General features: G+C 43.2%; 1 protein-coding gene across 1 annotated transcript in view; it reads left to right on the top strand.

The window, feature by feature from the left end:
* LOC147747508 (calcium-activated chloride channel regulator 1-like) overlaps positions 1 to 21,336 on the top strand; it is an 820,724-nt gene that overhangs the window by 156,030 nt on the left and 643,358 nt on the right. The window contains exon 5 of the mRNA XM_086953977.1: positions 2,606 to 2,783. Within this exon, the coding sequence (XP_086810103.1) occupies positions 2,606 to 2,783 (178 nt within the window). The remainder of the gene's footprint in view (positions 1 to 2,605; positions 2,784 to 21,336) is intronic.

Below are 21,336 nucleotides of genomic sequence, written 5' to 3'. Positions count from 1 at the left end.
GCCCTAGCTGAGGAGCCGTCTTCCTGTGCCAGAGAGACCACCAGCTGAGTATCGTCCGCGTAGGTAATGATCTTGATCCCAATTGGACAGACGATCTCAGCCAGCGGTCTCATGTAGACTTTAAATAACGGCAGACTCAAAGATGAGCCCTGTGAGAATCCACAGACCAAAGGTTTACTGCAGAAGATGGTATTTTCTTCATATACCTGAAAGGTTCTGTTGCTCAGAAAAGATTTAAACCACTCTAGGGCTCTGCCTGATATTCCTATGTCTAGGAGACGCTGCACTAAAATTTTTTGGTTTACCGTGTCAAATGCAGCGCTTAGATCGAGGAGGACGACTGCCACCGATCCCATATTTGGGGCGGAAACCCGTCTGTGAGGGGTCAAGCAGCTGATTGCTCTCGAGAAAGAGTGAGTAGAACTGGCTAGTAGAAAAAAATGATTTATTGGTTTCTCTGGCTGGGAACGTTAAAAAAGGGGTTTATAGTAGAGCTTTTATGCATTCTACTTGATCATTTTTATTTAACACTCACTTATTTAGGTCCCTACACTTTTTTCCAATCACCTTCACTGCCTTCACATTACACATAGCCTATCGTCACTAAACCAAGTGCTCCCGCGTAGCTCGTAGGTCGCAGCACGCCCTGCTCTGTAGAGGGACGGGAAGACCCCTATGATGAAGCATGACATTAAGGGACTATTAGTGTGTGAGGGGTATTTTTAAAAACACATAGTGTTTGCCTTTGCCACCAACAAAGGGAGTCGTCCCCACTATTGTAGACACATATCATAAAACCAAAATAAAAACTATTTTCCTGTGCACATTGATAGAATCCTTTTGTTTATTTATATTAAAGCGCAGGCAGGCCAGCTGGCTGGCCTCAGATGACCGGAGGTTCCGACTAGGCACTTAGGATTTCAGGCGGTCAGTGATGTATTTGGGCGTCATTTCATGTTTGGCTTTATGCACATTGCACAGACCCTTCAACCTGACCCTCTGGCTAATACGGAGCCAGTGCAACTGTTCTAGCAGGGGGGTGGCACGTGTTCTTCTTGGTGATTTAAAAGTCAGCCTTGCTGTATCATTTAAAAACTCTTGGACTTATCCCAGGAGTTTTTCAGCGAGCCCTATGTATATTGCGTTACCATAGTCCAGGCGTGACAGTATTAGGGCCTTCACGACTGTACGCATGGTAGAGAATGACAGCAGGGTACCGAGCTTTCGGAGTTGCCACAGCAAAGATTGTGCAGCTCCCCACTACCTCAGAAACCTGATTGTTTAGAGTGAGTTTAGGGTCTAATTTGATGCCAAGGCTCTTTACAACTGATACTGGTGTTGGTGGTTCAGAGCTCTTGGGGCCAGAATAGATTTGACCAGGGTGAGACCTCTGTAGTTAAAGCCAGCACCTCTGTCTTTTCTGGGTTCACTTTCAGTGAGTTAGAGGTCACCCAATTCATGGGGAGCCGTAGGATGTTCTGGACGTTGAGCTGTGCTTGGGGACAGTTATTAACTCGGACAATTAGCTGGGTGTCATCAGCATAGTTGAACATCTGGCAGTCTAATTTTGCCAGTGATTGCACCAGTGGCTGAAGATAAATATTGAATAGCAGGGGGACAGCGCTGAGCCTTGTGGGACCCGCCAACCCCCCAGCATAGGACACCCTGCCTGGACCTGCATTCCCCAAGTTGGACTCTTTAAGAGCGGTTTTCCAGGAAGGAAGTGATCCACTAAATCCCAGCCGTCAAACACGGGCCAGCAACTGTACATGGTCCACCGTGTCAAACGTGGCTGAGCGATGTAGTAGTATCAGTGCCCAGGGAATCTTCTTGTCAGCTGCTAGTCTCAATTCATCCAGCACTGACAGCATCACCAACTCAGTGCTGTTGTGGGCCCTTTAACCTGCTTGTCATGTGTGTAGCAACTGATATTCTTCTAGGAAGGTCTAGAGAGTTTTGAGCACGTGTTGCTCATGGACTTTTTGCCAAGAAAGGTAGCTGGGAACTTTGTCGAAATTTTCAAATTGCTCATGCCTGCCCCACCTTTTTTTGGCAGTGGGATCACCATAGCTTCTTTCAATTTTTGAGGTATATTCCCTGTAGTCAAAGAGAGATTTATTAGGACTAGTACCTCTGACCCTACTGCTGAGACAACCTTTTTAAACACCAGAGGTGGGCAGGATTCTTCAGGAGATCCAGACTTTATTTTGGCCACAATGTGGGCTAGATCATTGGGACGGTTGAGAGCAAGGTGCCCAGGGGCTCTGTGAGTCCACCATTATTAGGGGACATGTAATGGAAAATAACAGAATCTGTTGTAATTACCTTGAACACATTCCATTTAATAATTTGTAGCTATTTAATGAAATTGCAGTCTGGTACAATCTATATGCAAATCCAAATCAGCTGCTAAACTACTTACCCTCTAAATCAGAATATAAGCAGTGTAAGGCTGAGGCAAAGTTAATAGATGGAAATGTGATGATCATGTAAAATGCTGTATTTATGAAGCCAGTATATCAATTGTTTCATGCATTGCTCGGGCTATTCAAATATAAGATAAACATATGTGTTTTTTTGCTTTGTTAATATTCTTGTACTTCAGGTGTTCAAAAAATGTGCAAGGTGTTTACAAATATATTGAATGCAAAGGAGAATCCTGCTCACCCAAGAACTGCAGACCTGATGCATTGACAGGCCTTTTAGAAGATGGGTGTACCTTCATACCAGATAAAGTGCAAAATACTAAACCATCAATCATGTACATGCAAGCATTGTCTAGTGTAAGTACTTTCTAAGATCAACTACTAGAACTATTTTTGCACTGTTACAAAAGAGGTTATCGCTCAACCTTTGAGTTGTTTTGCAATTCATACATTTTAGAATTGTTGGCTGCGCAACAAAATGTTGTCTAATAATTAAAAATGGTTTCCACATGTAAATGTAAAAATATATTAATTTGTTCACAGAATTGAACTTTTCTGCTAATGAAACAGGTTTAGAAACACAATTACAATCTTTCTAGACATGAAAAGAATATACGAGGACGGCTAAAGAGAGAAGCTCGGAGTGAAAAGAAGGATTTAAATGTGTTTAATGTGTTTAAACACTCATTCGAAGAGCGCGAGTGTAAACAAAAGGTGCCCATGGCGAACTGTGTAAAAGGCACGCACGCAGGAAGAGCTACCACTCGACTCAGAGTCTCTTGAATTCTACAACGCTGCATACAAGAATCAACATAAACAAGCATTGGCCACAAAAGTCATCGCTTTCACGATAGCTGTAAAAGTGAAAGTGATCATGATGATGCGCTAAAACACGCAAGGGATTCGCGTGCATGCCCGCTTGCTTGTGCGCGTTCTGGTAAGCTGGTCGCCGCTTTGGAAGCACTTCCAAAGCCGTGATTAAATGTCTCTCCGAGCAGCGCATGCGCGCTGACTCAGCGAGACCTAAAAACCAGACATAGGCAAGGACCTGACACAAAATGGAATCTTTGCAAAACATGACTTGATTAAAAGTGAAATAAAGCGGTTTATAGTGCAATAGGCAGTGTGTTCAGTGTTGGTAGGTGAATCCAATATTAACCAAATACAAAAATACAAAACCTCCAATGTGTTGTTAATTTCATGTCCATGTATACCATAAGTAAAGAATGTATTTATAAAACCAGTACTCAACAGTATGACTAAGTTGGTGGTTAGTGAGCTTCTCATATCTATGGCTTACAAAAATGCAAATCACATATAAAAAATGCCAACACGCAATAGTCAAAACAGTATACATACAGTATATTCTACACAAATGTGAACAATTGGGTGAATTGGAAACTTACATGAGAAAAAGTTTACATCGCTTGTAACTAAAACTTATATCCTATGGTACATGTTTGATGTAACAAAAGTATTAGCTGCTCTTATAATATTACATTGAGTACGTGGTGATAATAAAATGATAGAATGTAACCAGTCAGCTAGTTCGTGATACATATTCGAAACAAAAATTGTAAGAATTGTTTAAAGCTCTTGTAAAAACTGGTAATCATGAAAAATATACTTGGAAACATTTGTCATGTTAGTTGAGGGCTGAGCAGCCTTTTGGAATGAGTGGATCTAAAAAACGTGTCCAGTAGGTTTCGTGTTGGAGTAATTAGTTGGATAAATCTATGTTTGTCTGCTGTTTTACTACCTTCAGAATTGTAAATCGAACTTGAGAGATGGTATGGTGACATTCATTCCAATGGCTTCCTAACAGTAAATTTAACGACTTAAGGGCCCGATGTAGGTAAGTATATTTTACCGATTCATAAATACCGAATTTTACAGATTCGGTATTTATGAATCGGTAAAATAGAAGGGGGGAGATTTAGGTAGAATCGGTAATTGAATTACCGATTCTGTAAGAATCAGTATTTACCGAATCTGTAAATACCGATTCGGTAATGCCCATTGATTCCTATGGGCATAGAAGCCCATAGGAATCAATAGGCATTACCGAATCGGTATTTACCGATTCGGTAAATACCGAATGTTGCAAGGGTGCAGGGGGTGTCACTTTGACACCCTCTAGCACCCCGAATTCAGGCATGTGTGACATGTTGCACACAGACATGCCCTAAGGGCATGTCTGTCTCTCACATGCCATAGGTGTGCATGCAAACATGTGCATGCACACCTGGAATCGGTATTTTACCACCCAATTGGATTGGGTGGTAAAATACCGATTCGGTAAGGCCTGTGGGACTCAGAAGAGTCCCACCTACATCTCAAAATTACCGAACCGGTAAAAATACCGATTCGGTATTTTACCGATTCTGTAAATTTACCGAATCGGTAAAATAGGGCCCCTACATGCCAAATACTGAATACTGGTCGGTAACGGCCGAAATCGGCCGTTACCAACCGGTATTTTGGCTCCTACATCTGGCCCTTAGTCCTAATACGACTTTTATGTTCTATGATCCTTGTCTTGAGTTTTCTTCCTGTTTTTCCGACATATAGCAGCCTGCAAGGGCACTTGATAACATATATTACGCCTTCTATGTTACAGTCTGCTGTGTAATTCAAACTTATCCGCTTGACCATCCAGCAGTGAAAGATGAATCTACCAACTAGCACATTATTGCAGTGTGTACAACTTTGACATCTCTTCATGCCCTTATGTCCTGAAACTTCTTTTTTTTTATCTCAAAGTACTAAAAATTCCTCCTGGTTTTATTTTTCTTCAGTGTTGATCAGGTGGGAGCATGAGGGACTCCTCATTAGACTGTGATTTCTGTAGTTGAATATAACGTAGATGATCAGCATGTTTATGTAATTTTGGATAGCTTGCTGCAGGCACAAAGATGTATGGTGATTTTTGTATATATGTGCATCATGTTTTCACTCAGATATTAAAAGCTAAAATTTAGAATACCACTGTTTCCTTCATCTATAGATACACCCGACGAAGGGCTTTATGAATAACCCGAAATGCATTGGGACACACCTAACAGCCAGTCTTAAAGTTGTCAAGACCGGCTTTCAAATGAAAACTGATGGAGCGCCACAACCAGCTTGGGTTATTCTCACCTGGGCCAATAAAACATTCATACATTAGCTAGCAATCCCTGCTGGAGATCAGGACTTTATTGCCTTAAAATAAAATTGACCTTTCACCATGTCTTACCAAACCTTAACACACAATTCTCGATTTCCTCTGGTCAGTAGATCAGGTTATTAGCATTATAGGTATAAATGACATTTACCTTTATTTCTTTGAATGACCACAGACAAGGGAGAGTTTTAAAACCTTTATCTACGCAATAATTTTGTTAATCAAATACCAATACATGTCAAACACTAACTTAAGGAGAGTATTAATCAAAAGCAAAATTATGAAATACTTAGTAAAATCTCATGACATTGGTACCTGGGATGGGTGGAAAAGGGAACAGGTACAAGGACATACCACACAGATTTATATTTACCTAGAATGTTGTGAGGACCAACCACTGGCCAAGGGCTGGAAGCAGGACTCTCGGCTAATGGGAGCCAAAGGTTCAGGACAGGTTCAAGGGAGGACAGGTAACCTCTTCTAAGTGCAACGCATTGGGTCAGTGACAGGTCTGTGACAAGTCGGACAATCTAACTGACTAAGCCTACCTTAGTTATACTATTCTCAGTGTTTGTACCTCCCTACAAAGTTTCAATAATCGTGAATCCCCTACTTGTGATTGGACAATAGGATGGGTAGAGGTCATCACACCATACTATGTAATTTCATTTTTCTTTAGTTTTATTGTTCTATGTTCCCTCCTCTTATTTTCACTTTCCCATGCTTTATTCGCCCCCTCTTTTCATATTAGGATCAATAAATTGTATGCATAATTTGATTTATTTTCCTTTCCTCTCCGGGTCAAGAAGAGAAGTTCTCAGGCGCATCGCTGGTCAAAAGGGATACTTGGCTGGTTTTCAAGAATGTATGACGTTACAATGCATAAATTTACAACGCATGCACTTACAACTCTGTTTTTACATCGCAACATGCTCTACAATGCATTCCATCACATTGCATGACACTACATCGCATTTTAAAGAACTACCTTTACAACGCATATCATTACAACGCATACCACTACATGGCATTTAAGGTAAGTATTGGATAGTATAGGGGTAAAAATTACTATTCTAACTCCAAGGGGTGCAACAGTAGGGTAAGTGTTGGATAGTGTAGGGGTACTATGTGTTGTAATGGTATGCGTTGTAATGGTGTGAGTTGTAATGCCTGCGTTGTAGTGACATGCGATGTAGTGTTATGCTTTGTAATGGTATGCGTTGTAATGCCTGCATTGTAGTGGCATGTGTTGTTATGAATGTTGCGATGTAATGACTGCGTTGTAAGTGTAGTGCGATGTAATGACTGCGATGCAAAGGTTGTTTCCCGGGTTTCAATGCCACGGCACAGAAGGTGAATGAGTCCGGTGCGCAGGTGCAAAGTTTAGACATGATGGAGAATTCAACCCTTCAGGCCCAAATACGAACTAATAAAAAAGTCAAAGAATCACATGTTAGAATACGAAAATAATTGTATACCACTTATTCCTACTCTAATCCCATTTAGTATTTTAACTATTGCATTAGTATTTTAGCAAGACATGCGAAGTTTAGTTTCAGCATAGCTATGTGCATTAACATGTGAGGTTCAAAGCGGCCATCTTCAATACTACTGTGCAGCTACCAAGAATTCCCACCAAAAGCAAAGGACGTCCTACTAGGTAGATGCATGCGCAAAAGATTAGCGCTTTTTTGAGTCACTTGAGTTACTTGTTAGTAAAGCACATATGAAAGCTTCTCATAGATGAAATAAATGTTGTGTAATACAATTATTAGTAGACACAAACATGTTGGTTAATTAATTCCATGTTATTCAAGAGGATTGAATACGAGCAAGTTTCTTACGTATGAAACCTTGCTCCATCAATCCCCTCTTTGATGGCATTCTGTGCCATCACTAATTATTAAACCAGATGCCAACTTTAGCAATTTCCCATTTCTATTTCTTCTATTACTTTGGAGTTTTCCTTTTCCTTTTTCTTTTGATAACCCTTCATTCTTTTGTAAATATCTCCCTTTATTTCTTCAAGCGGAATTTGATCATATTATCTTTTCCTTCCCTTTTCATTCACTCCATACAGTTTTCTTTTTCTGCAGCATTTGCACCAAACCATTATCGTCAAGGATAATAGTGTTATTCCCATTACAGGCATCAGTATTTTACCTATAATACTTCTTGCTACATTAGAAAACCAATAACCTATTGAAGAAATACTATTGATAAATTTCTTCAATACACTGTCAACTTCCAGTGATTTCCATTCTTCTTCCAAATTCGTATTATTTTTAACATCTCTTCCAATTTCAACACTTTTGTCAGGTATGTATGTGCAACAATGTTGCGCCTTCAATATTTTACAGATTCCGCATTCTTTTGCCAATAATATATCAAGGGCAAGTCGATTTTGTAAAACCATAGACCTTACTGCAACTAACTCGGTATCGGTCACTAAAAATCCTTCAGCAGTGTCATTCGAAAAGCGATCAACCACTGCAGATAATTTACAAATTCTTTGTCTATTCAGAATTACTCCCACTGAAGGTATCAATTCAGTGAATATATCTCCTACAATTTTTGAAAAACGAGTCCTTTTCTTGCATGTTAGTCCGTTATTTTCTTCATTGCTTCCAGTGATTCTTTTTACATGGTATACCACTATTCTGAAATAGCAACTCCCATACAAATGGTCAGGCAGTTTAAAGTACGCTTTGTTTCTGCAAACATAATAAACTCCAGGAAATACTGGATCTGTTCCAACTTTTAGTCCTATCCCCCAATTATCCGAAAATTGTGCTCACATTCACTGGAACCAATGAATATATTGTTATACTCTGTTTGTAATCTATGGAGTCAGATTTTCCCTTTCTTTTCAAGGTCCAGGGACATAGCAGCATGAATCTTGCCAGTTGCAATAAGATCTTCTCTCTCAGCCCATTTAGGCATCTGAGGTTTTGGTTAAGAAGCCCTTCTATGAAAATCCTGTCTCCTTTTCTCTACTAAATTCAAAAATACCTTTTCTTCTTCATGTAACTTACATGTTGGATTATGGTTATGTGTTTCAGCTATATCTATTGTCTTCATTGTTAGAAAATATTCACCCATGAATTGTAGATCTCCACTGCTAAGGACAGGTCTCATTTTCTTACACAGCCCAATTTCAGGAAAATTCACATCTATGTTAGAATAATAATATTGCAACTTTCCAGTTCTATACAATAAACTAGCTAAAATACTACATGAAATACCATATGTCAATGGTAAATGATGATATGTTACTCCTTTCCAAGGTCTCTACATAATGTACTAACAGGTTAGCAAAAGCCTTTAAATATGTATCATTTTTATTTACATTCTGTTGTAAATCTTTCTTATCTAGTGCTTCTTATTCTATGTTGCTTAATGTTAGCTACCCTTCCATGTGAATTAGTATCATTCTGTTTATTTGCTGTCATGAGCTAGGGAATGGCTATTGCCAGTGCTAACCACACTATAAGCACTATAAATATACTACATATACTTATTCTACAATATAGTTTTATGCAATTTCGTTTAGGTCTATTATCAGCCATTTTACACTAAGAAGAGTTTTCTCCCCTCTTTGTAACTTTTGTACAGAATACAAACTGAGGAGTTATTTCTTCAAGTTGGTCTCACTTCCTTGTCAATTTGATCAGCATTTAATTCTTCATCACTATCTCCACTTATTTCCAGATTCTCAAAATCTTCAAGAATCACATATGTCCATTCAGGACCCTTGAATTTATTGTTCAGTCTTTTCACTCGTGGACTTCTCCTTTTTGGCTTTTCTGTTGAAGGTCCAGATTGACTAGTTACTTCATCTACTTGATCAGGTTCTTTATTTATTTTCTTAAGGCGTGGTGTGGCTCACTGGTTAGAGGTGGCAGACCCGGAAGCAGAGAACAGCCTGGGACCAGGGTTCAATTCCCAACGCGGCAGGGTCGTGGACCAGGGTCAGCGGACTCGATAATTCTCGCCTTGCTGCCTACTCTAACCAGGGATCACACTCTGCAACTCTGGGCATTAGCTTGCCTCATCTCTACAACGGCCCCCCACATTCGCCGGGGATGCCTGTTTTCACCTTGGAGATACCCAGTTGGGACCATCTCACAGGGATAGCCAGGACGGGTTCCCCAGCGGTCTACAGCGCCACGACGCTCAGGGCAGCAGTGTGCTTTACAAGACCACATACATTACATTACATTACATTACAAGGCGATATTTCAGTCTGCTGATAATACTAGGCAAGGTATTACCCTTCTTTAGTCTTTTAGCTGACATTGTGCTTTCAGTTTCTTCAAGAGTTCTTTTATTTTCGTTGATTTGTGGCACAGCTTGATTTTTCCCGTCTTCTGAATTCCTCTCTATCTTACCTTGTCCAGGGCTTATTACCTTATCCGTTTCTGTCTGAATGTATTCTTTTCTAACCTGTCCCTGTTCAGGATTTGGGTTGTTTTGACTATGTTTTTCCTTTTATTCTTCCTGAACTTGTCTTTCTTCACCTAACTGGTCCTGCTCAGGTTTTATGATTTCTTGATTGCCTTCTACCTAGGCGTTTTCTCTAATGCCTATCTGTCCCTCCTCAGACTCATGGATGTTGCTGTTATTTTCTTCTGTCTGAGTGTATTGCTCTTTCTTTATCTGGTCCTCTTCAGATTCTTTGTTAGCTTTTATGTCTGTAATTTGAGTACACTCTTCTATTCCCGTCTCATTTTCACTCTCATTCTGAATTTATAATCGAGTTTGACTTCTTGTTCTCCCAATATTTTCAGGTATGTCTGCTACCAGCTGTCACCTTATCATTTCCTGATTGGTGAGCAGCACAATTGACCACGGCCACTTCTTTTGTCAATTGAATTGCTTCAAGTAATTCTTTTACAAAAAATGTCCATTTTTAATTGGGCTTCCTGAAGAAGTCATGAAATCCCTTTGCTTCCAGAGCTGGCCAAAGTTGTGCACAACACCTTAACCATACTGACTGTCAGTGTATATGGTCACTCTCCAATTTTTCCCAATTTTGCAAGCTTTAGATAAAGCTATCAATTTTGCTATTTGTGCAGACTTGACTCCTGGTAAATAGGATGCTTAGACTATTCCAGCCAATGTGCACACAGCATAAGCAGCACTCAATCCTCCTTCCTCATAGCACATATATGAGCCACCTACAAACAGCTCATGTTCTGCATTCTTTAAAGGTTCTTCTTGTATGTCTGGATGTGGTTTAGTACTAAATTCAGTGACGTTGAGACACTCATGTTCAACTTCACCTTTTACTTCTTCAAAGTATGGATCTGGCAACAGGGTTGCCAGGTTTGGACAGTACATCTGACTATTGTTACATTCTCAGCCCCTAATATAACTCGCTCGTATATAGTCGGCCGACTAGGAGTGAGGTACTCAGTTTGTGTTCTTAGCAACAAAATCACAACTGCATGTGGGACATACACCTTTACACGGTGTCCCATAACAATGGATACATTTTGTTCAAAATATATGCACGTTGCAGCTACAGCTTTCAGACATCCTGGCAATGCAGATGCCACTGTTTCCAATGTAGCAGAACAATATGCTACAGGATGTCGCATTAGACCATGTCTCTGAGTTAGAACTGAAAGTGCGCAAATATCTCTCTCATCACAGAATAATGCGAAATCTTTTGAATAATCTGGCTTGCCTAGAGCAGGTGCTTCATACCGAAAGTTACGCAATTTTGCAAAAGCTATCATGCTTTCATCATCTCACACTACTGGATCCTTTGCTTGTTTCTTCGTCATTTGTATCATCGGTTTTGCTAGCACTGCAAATCTCACAATCCACTGCCTGCAATATCCCACAACTCCAAAAAACATCCTTATTTCTTTCTGGATATGTAGTAACTGCATATGTTTTATTATTTTTATTCTTTCTTAGGTCACTCTTCTGACTCCTCTTTCTATTTGGTGTCCCAGGTCTTTAACTGAAGTGGTGCAAAATTGTAATTTTTCTGGTGACACTTTATGTCCACCTTCAACTAGGTTATTTAGCAATGCAATTGAATCAATGACACAATCACTTTGAGTTTTTGACGCAACTGATAAGTCGTCAATGTATTGCAACAAAACTGATTGTCTGGGCAAAACCAGAGATTCTAGACATTTTTTCACAATTTGGTTAAAAATAGAAGGACTTTCAGTGTACCTTTGTGGAACACTATTCCAAACGTAAACATGCTCATCAAATTTGAAAGAAAATAAAAATTGGCTATCAGGATGCAATGGGATAGAGAAAAAGGCATAGCATAAATCAATTACAGTGAACTATCCTGCATTCCACGGTATTTGATATAAAATCACTGATGAATTTGCCACAATTGGACAACATGGTATGACAATTTTAATAATATTCTCCAAATCTTGGACCACCCTATATTTTCCGTTAGGTTTCTTTATACCAATTATAGGTGAATTACAAGAGCTACACATTATTTCTTTCAGAATGCCTTGCTCAACCAGTCATTCAATTTCTGCTGCAACACCTGATTTAATTTCCGTTCTCATTTTGTATTGTTGGGTATTTGGATAAACTGCACCTTCTTTTACAGTCACTTTTATTGGGTTTATATTTGCCATTAATCCTACTTCCTTTCCAGTAAAATCCCACACATCAGGATTACTGTGGTTTATACCTCCTCTGGTAACTTATCTGGTGTCACCATGGAAAACATTACATCTACTTCTGTTCCCTGTTTAGCTAACATAATATTGTAAACTCCATCTTCATCAGGGATCTGAATTGCACCACCATCCGGTGTGCAAAATATTGTGCAATTCATTTTGCACAATAAATCCTTTCCTAGTAAGTTTACAAGACTCGAGTGGCACACAAACAATGTGTGCATTCCTCTAAAGTTGCCAATACATACCTCCATTGGTTTGGTAGTTGGGGTCCTAATTAGTTTATTAGAAATGCCCACTACTTGGCTCGATTCTCCCGAGAGGTGAAGGTTTGGGATGTCTGCTGTCCTCGCAGTAGAATGGGTCACACCAGTGTCTAATAAGAAGGTGATGTCATTTCCCTCAACCTACCTTCTACATATCGACCTGACTGATCTACCAGCAAGGATGTGTCAAGTATGCATTCCTCTTCCTCTCCTCTCAGGCACCATCATTGCATTTTGGTTTAAAATAATTATTCCTGCAAAAGAAACTCCGGTGTTACAGTATTTTTCTCATCACTTCCCTCCTGGTATCCGGTGTCCACACTGTACTTGGCTTGGCTCACAAAATTTGGCATAGGGGCAAGTGGCAATTGACTCTGTACTAGCTGCCTCATTAACACCTCATTCTGCGCCTGTGGATTTAAATTTTGATTTTGTAACATTATTATTCTGTATAAGCTTACACTCTTTTTTCCAATGCCCCAATTTTCTGCACTGTGACAGAAAAACATTTTCTTTGCTTCTTCTTTGATCATTCGCCCTCTTGGTTTGCCCCCAATATTTTCACCTTGACTTTGCCATTTTCCTTGGTTTTCTGCCGGATTACTTAGTTGAATTTCTTGCTGCTCTGCTACTTTAACTTGGGCCCACATTACCTTTTCTTCTAGATTGTTTCATCTTTTGTCACTCCCAACCCCACAGTCCTTTGCATACTTGAGGATTTCATCTACTGGCTTTGCTTTCCAGCGCAACGTGTGCTGTTTAATCATCTGTGATATCTCCGATCTTAAACCTGACACAAAACGATACACAAAATGGGTCATATCCTTGTTTTCAATGTTTCAAACCCACTGTACTGCTTGAACACCTGTAAGAGACGTTCATAATATGTATGTACTGACTCATCCTTTTCTTGGGTAGGTTTATTTTTATCCAATCCGTTTCTTTTGTAGGAATTTTCCCTTTCAGGATAGTGATTACCTGATGATATTTCTTCATTACTTCTTCGGACGGGGATCCTGTTTTTGCATCTCTTGGGTACCCATCATTAGGCCAATCTATCGTTATTTTACATTCTGCCCATAAATCAGCAGGATAACCTAACCCCCAGATTCATCAAAAACACATTTAGCGATTCCTTAATAGCGAAAAATACCGATTCGCTATTAAGGAATAGCAAAATGCTATTCATCAAGAAATCACTTAAAAAATAGCGATTTCTAATAATTCCTTAATTGTGACTCGCAAATTGTGAGTCGCAATTAAGGAATATCTCCCCATTCATTCCTATGGGCCTAGAGGCCCGTAGGAATCAATGGGAAGACCATCTCAATTTGCTAATCGCAATTAGCGATTCGCAAATTGAGTTTGCGATTTCAAGGGTGCAGGGGTGTCCAAAGGACACCCTGTTGCCCCCTGGAATTGATGTGTGCACATATGTTGCACACACACATGCCCTTAGGGCATATGTGTGCGCAACATGAAACTTTGAAAAATGCACTTTAGTGCATTTTTCAAAGTTTTTGCTATTTACCACGTAGTTAGACTTCGCAGTAAATAGCTGCCCCAGATTGCGAATTCGCATTTTTAAAATGTTTCATGAATTGCATTTAAGGAATCTCAAATTGAGATTCCTTAAAAGCAATTAATCGCAATTTAGCGATTTCTAGAATTGCGATTTTTGCATTTGGGATGATGAATCCCAAATGCAAAAATAGCGCTCGCAAAGGTCCAGATTCTCAGAATCTGGCCCTTTGCGAGCCGATTTTGGCTTGATGAATCTACCTGTATGTCAAATAAACCATCTAAATCTTTCAACAAAACTTTCGAGACTTTCACAAACATCTCAACGTACCTGTACCATTCTACTGGCTTTTCTCTAAGCTTTGGAAAATCATTTGTAAAGGATAAAATATCCTGTCGGGTCCATGGAACATGTACATAACCTTCCCCCCGGAACTTCTCTCATTAGGTACAACCTTTCACCATTTTCTGTTTCTTTCATTAAATACTCAGATGTAGTTCGATTTGCATGTGCCTCTTCCTTTTTTTTTTGTCCACCTTGTAGAAGAGTAGGGTCTGCTATCCTATGGTCACCCCAAATTTTTGCTTTTTGCTTCACTGGTTTCTGACTTAATGTGGCTGTGGGCCTGCTAATCAGACCCAAAGCCTACTGTTCTCTCTCTAAATTACTGCCAATGCACTTTAGGTGCATTATGAATTGGAACTGGTTCACCTTATCAGCCCCTGTAATAGTGTACCCTAGGTACCCAGGGCATAGGTGTATCCAAGGCCTACCAGGGGCTGCAGCATGTATTGTGCCACCCCTGGCCTGGCCTCCATATTTGACACAACTGGCTGATCACTCAGCTGGGGTAAGTTGGTGTAATCACCTCTTACTTAGGTACAGTATGTCTGTGCCTAACCCTAAACTGGACACATATGTTCCTATCAGCCACTCCTATGGAAGGCCTCATCAATCCTGGAGGCAGAGTGCTTGGAAATATGTGAGATGGTGCTCTAGCATGAGCTGAGCCTGTCTGCAGCTGTCGGGAACCACTCCCTAAGCTGTTCCGGGATATTGCCATACCATATACTCTTAAGTGCATTATAATCCTCGCGGTTAAATGCTATCTTTGGTTTGGCTTTATCAAAACATGTTGAGTAAGGTGTCATACGAATTGGAATACTATCCCCTCGACAGTTCAGTCGACGGGGATAGCATTCCACCCTTCTAGAGGGACACGACATGTGTGTAGCCTTAACCCCGGTTAAAGTTTACCAGAGCCTCAGCATCACAAAATGGATGCTGCCACCACAGACACGAGTCTGGCCTCCTGCTGCTGACCGAAACTCGGCAGATGGTGGCCTGGCCAAAGGGTTTCCTGCCTTGGGAGGTGCGAGCACCACCCCAGACAGGGTTTTGTGTATTGGGTAGGACAGGGCTGAATAGAATCAGACATGCCCGGGGCACACAAGGTGTCCCCGTGCATAGGCCAGTCCAAACCGGTCCTGGGACTTTCCAGACCCAGGCTTGGCACGGAACTGGACAAAGGAAAGGGGGTGTAACCGTCCCCCTTCCTGGTTCCTCCCAGAGGAGGGACCTAGTAGGTGATCCACCCCTCAGATTGGGAATAAGAGTGGGAGCAGTGCCATTGCACAGCAGATCATCCTGAATCAACTTGAAACTAAGAAGACGACTGGACTTCGACATTCTGCTGCTCAGAAGACTGAAGAGAATCTCCCTTGTGGCCTAGGAGTGGCCACCCTGTGAACACAGGTACCAACCAGCAACTCGACCTCTGCTTTGCCGCCGCCTCCCGCCGGAGCCGGAGCCCAGAGCCCAACAAGAACCAGACTCCCAGACCTCTCAGAGCCCGATCCACAGTCCCTGCAAAGAAGGGACCCGTGGAGGCACCGAGTGACGTGGGACCGGACCTCTTGGAAGACACTCGAAAAGCTGACTGCGCAGCTTCTGAGGCATCCTCGACATTGTGCTTTGGAAACTGAGAACCCCCACCACCGAGCAGCCTTTGCACCGAAGATCAGCCCTCCAGCATCTCCACAATCTGCGTGGGGCCCTTTTGCATTGTGCCACTCGACGCGCCATCCCGGCCACTAGCCACGTGGTCAGCGGCCATCTTGGCAACGAAACCGACAATTTACACAGCAGGTCTGGTTGCTCCAGACCTACCCAAGCTCCTGTGAAAAGGAGCACTCGCTCTGACCTTGCTGGTCCGAGTGTTAAGCATCTTTCAACTCCTGCGTGGCTTGCATTAGCCAAGGCCTGTTTGCTCCGATCAAGTTGCTGACACCGTCAGCAGCGCGAAGCCTGCGTGGGACAGCTCGTGACCGACTACTGGACGTCCTCGACCCCCGGTGTTCACGTGGCTGCAGAGAGAAGCTACCTGACAACACCTGTCTGCACTCGACATCACCTGGTTCCAATCTGGTTCCACGGTAGTCACTGGCTAGTGACTTTGAACATTGTCCCCTCTGCTTTCAGGTCTTCACATCTTCAGATCCACCCTTGGATCCACCGGAACTCTTCACATCGAGCCGCCTGCAGCATCTTCAGCTCCAAGCACCATCGACCAGCGTGACGAAACCTGACACTACTTCGACCTTGTGCACCCGCTTCCTGTGGGTGAGGTAACTCAGCTCCGCCGGTGCTCCTGCACTGGTACACATCTCAAGGGCCTGTGTCTTAAGTTTCAGCTCCATAGGTCACTCGGAAGATTCCTAACTTTCTAACTTTGTACTTTTTACGCACCATAGACTTTGCATTGGAAAGTGCGTGCACTTTGAACACTGCACCCGAGTCCCGCGGGCCTTTCCCGACTTAGTCACTGCTAGTCTCGAATAGCTCCAGCGATTCCCAAGGCCCTAGGCCCGTTCCCTTTCCTATTGGTATCTCTTATACCACTTTCTTAGTATATGGTTTAGGTGGCCCCTAGGGCTCATCCATATTGTGCAACTTTTGTGTATTTTAAACTGTCTTGTGATTTAACGCTTGTGCTTCTGTGCTCATAAAGAGTCCAGGGGATTTTATAGTTAATAAATCAATATATATTTTCAATATATATCTGTGTGGTGTCCCTTTCATTTGGTATTCAAGGGGGTTGTGTATGGTATAACAGCTGGCTTCACATGCCTTTCAGAGTTTAGCCTAAGACTGCTTTGTCCACGTTACCACTAGGATAACTGGTCTACAAGGTTGAATTACAACCATCATCATAAGGGTTGCTTGGCATGGTACAAAGTGATCACTAAGAATTAGTGAGCATTATATACCAGGCCAACTTCTCACATTGGTGAGCAGCGGATTGGGATCTGAGCTTGCTGTTGTTTTACCATTACAATCTTTGAGATTATCATTTGAAAGATCATACAGGTACCTGCTAGGTACATATAAAACAAGACTAGTATACTTAAGTTCTACTGAACTTAGTTGTTGTAGAGCAAAGGGAGTAGCACACCCTAGCTACAACTACTAGATAGGTTTAGTAGGTAAACACCAGTGTAGGTAGATTGCAACACATCCACCCACACTAGAGCAATGTCTGGAGCAGAGGGTTCCACTGGGAACATCCCTGTTGAGAGTGACCCCCCCAAGGGCACCATCCAAATTTGCTATTTTTTCCTTTAAGGAATTAAGACAGCTTTGTGTCTTAAGGGGTCTGAAGACAGGGCCATCCCCTACTACAGACCACCTAAGAGAGCTCTTAGACCAGTCTGAGACTCTAAAGCCCTCTATGGCAAACCCCACAGGGAATGCTGAAGGAGGCCATCCTTCAGAGGATGACACTGTAGACACCCCTGCCCCTATCATCCTGGTAGATGAGGAAGCCTCCACCACTGGAGCTCCTCAGGTAGATGAGGAGGAAGAGGAAGAGGAAGAAGAGGAGGAGGTGGAAAGCAGTGAGTCAGATGATGACAGAAATAGTCAGGTGCTGGTCAGTAGACTGAACCAGGCTAACTTAAGCCTATTTGGGACTGAATCAGGTAACAACCCATTCAGACCCCCAGGTGGACTTAACTAGAAGCCTAGGAGGAGAAGGAATCACTCAGGTGACTCTAACAACTCCCATGCTTCTAGAGGCTCTCATGGTCACTCCAGAAAGGAGAGGACTAGCCCTCAGAGAAGGGAACATGAGGCCAAGATGAGAGAGGCTGAGCTTAGGATTCAGAGGCAGGAATTAGAGGTTGCCCTGGCCCAAGAGAAACTTGCTAGAGCAAGACAGCCTAGAGAGAGTGGGATAATAGAACCCACTGGTGGCAGCAATATCCACAAGGATAAAGACAGGTCTTTTGATAACAGAAACCTGAGTAAGATTGTGCCCCCCTACAAAGCTGGGGATGATATCCATAAATGGATTACTGCAATGGAGAGAGCCTGCAGAGTACAGCAGATCCCTCAGGAGCAGTGGGCGGCAATCTTGTGGCTCTCCTTTGAAGGTAGAGGCCGAGACAGACTCCTCACAGTTAGTGATGGGGATTCTAGAAACTACCTGGTTCTGAAGAGTGCTCTGATTGATGGGTTAGGCTTAACCACTGAACAGTACAGGTTAATGTTCAGAGATACCCAGAAGAGACAGACTCAGGACTGGTCTGAATTTGTTGAGTGTGCCACTAAGGCTCTGGAGAGATGGTTGCTGGGAAGCAAGGTTACAGACTATGAAGGATTGTATAATTTGCTGATGAGAGAACAAATTTTAAATAATTGTCAGAACCAGCAGTTGCATCAACATTTGGTTGACTCAGATTTGACCTCTCCCCAAGAATTGGGAAAGAGGGCAGATAAATGGGTAAGAACCAGAGTTAAGCAAAAGAACCAGAACCAGAACCAGGGTGGTGACCAGAAGAAAACAGCCTAGAAGGGTGGGGAGCAGAAATCTAAAGACCAGAAGTCTTCAACAGGGCCCCAAACTGAGACAGAGGGTGGGTCCCAAACTTCCAAGAAGAAGAAGAGAGAAGGTCAGAAGAAACCCTGGTGTAAAACTTGTAAGAACACCTCTCACTGGACAAGTGAGTGTAAAAAGGGTGGAGCCCCCAGCACTGCAGCCCCTAAGGCAACTGCACCCACTAGTACATCTAGCAGTGCTGGTCCTCAAACCAAGGGGGAAGTGGGTATCACTTTGGGAACTGAAGGAGATTCTGACCTAGTCAGACCCCTTACACAGGCTGTTCTGATTTGTGAAGGGGACATAGATTTGACCCCTGACATAAGTCCCAGTAATCTGGGCAAATACAGACAGACGCCTTTGATCAACAATAAAGTGGCTCAAGCTTACAGGGACACATGTGCCAGTGTCACATGGTGCAAACACAACAGGTGATGGACCGAATGTGGATCAATGTCACACACTCAACCCAGTCCAAAGATCTGGGCCCAAATCCATTGTTATTTTGCACTCCACACCACCCTGGGTTAGACAATGGCGATATGCAAATCAGCTCTGACCCTGTGCCCCATGGGAACAGTCCAGTCCGAACTACAAAAGCCATGTCCTTCCCAGAACGGAATCAAGCATCCGAGGACCGGACCGGTTTCGAGGTAACACCTCTCATCAGCCCGGCTAGCTTGACTCCAGTATTGTGGAGTGCCTGGGACCCACGTCTGGGCATCCCCAGTGCACCTAGGGCGGAATATGCAAACACAACAGGTGATGGACCGAATGTGGATCAATGTCACACACTCAACCCAGTCCAAAGATCTGGGCCCAAATCCATCGTTATTTTGCACTCCACACCACCCTGGGTTAGACAATGGCGATATGCAAATCAGCTCTAACCCTGTGCCCCATGGGAACAGTCCAGTCCGAACTACAAAAGCCATGTCCTTCCCAGAACGGAATCAAGCATCCGAGGACCGGACCGGTTTCGAGGTAACACCTCTCATCAGCCCGGCTAGCTTGACTCCAGTGGTCTGGAGTGCCTGGGACCCACGTCTGGGCATCCCCAGCGCACCTAGGGCGGAATATGCAAAGACAACAGGTGATGGACCGAATGTGGATCAATGTCACACACTCAACCCAGTCCAAAGATCAGGGCCCAAATCCATCGTTATTTTGCACTCCACACCACCCTGGGTTAGACAATGGCGATATGCAAATCAGCTCTGACCCTGTGCCCCATGGGAACAGTCCAGTCCGAACTACAAAAGCCATGTCCTTCCCAGAACGGAATCAAGCATCCGAGGACCGGACCGGTTTCGAGGTAACACCTCTCATCAGCCCGGCTAGCTTGACTCCAGTGGTGTGGAGTGCCAGGGACCCACGTCTGGACATCCCCAGCGCACCTAGGGCGGAATATGCAAACACAACAGGTGATGGACCGAATGTGGATCAATGTCACACACTCAACCCAGTCCAAAGATCTGGGCCCAAATCCATCGTTATTTTGCACTCCACACCACCCTGGGTTAGACAATGGCGATATGCAAATCAGCTCTGACCCTGTGCCCCATGGGAACAGTCCAGTCCGAACAACAAAAGCCATGTCCTTCCCAGAACGGAATCAAGCATCCGAGGACCGGACCGGTTTCGAGGTAACACCTCTCATCAGCCCGGCTAGCTTGACTCCAGTGGTGTGGAGTGCAAAAAAACGATGGATTTGGGCCCAGATCTTTTCACTGGGGGAGTGTGTGACATTGATCCACATTCAGTCCATCACTTGTTGTTTTTGCAATTGCCGCCCTAAGTGCGCTGGGGATGCCCAGACGTGGGTCCCAGGCACTCCACACCACTTGGAGTCAAGCTAGCCGGGCTGATGAGAGGTGTTACCTCGAAACCGGTCCGGTCCTCGGATGCTTGATTCCGTTCTGGGAAGGACATGGCTTTTGTAGTTCGGACTGGACTGTTCCCATGGGGCAACAGGGTCAGAGCTGATTTGCATATCGCCATTGTCTAACCCAGGGTGGTGTGGAGTGCAAAAAAACGATGGATTTGGGCCCAGATCTTTTGACTGGGGGAGTGTGTGACATTGATCCACATTCAGTCCATCACTTGTTGTTTTTGCAATTGCCGCCCTAAGTGCGCTGGGGATGCCCAGACGTGGGTCCCAGGCACTCCACACCACTTGGAGTCAAGCTAGCCGGGCTGATGAGAGGTGTTACCTCGAAACCGGTCCTCGGATGCTTGATTCCGTTCTGGGAAGGACATGGCTTTTGTAGTTCGGACTGGACTGTTCCCATGGGGCAACAGGGTCAGAGCTGATTTGCATATCGCCATTGTCTAACCCAGGGTGGTGTGGAGTGCAAAAAAACGATGGATTTGGGCACAGATCTTTTGACTGGGGGAGTGTGTGAC

Source organism: Lissotriton vulgaris, chromosome 1_1 (assembly GCF_964263255.1).
Source record: "Lissotriton vulgaris chromosome 1_1, aLisVul1.2, whole genome shotgun sequence".
Lineage (NCBI taxonomy): Eukaryota > Metazoa > Chordata > Amphibia > Caudata > Salamandridae > Lissotriton > Lissotriton vulgaris.
The sequence above is the reverse complement of the archived record's forward strand: the minus strand, read 5'-3'. Positions and strand labels throughout refer to the sequence as shown.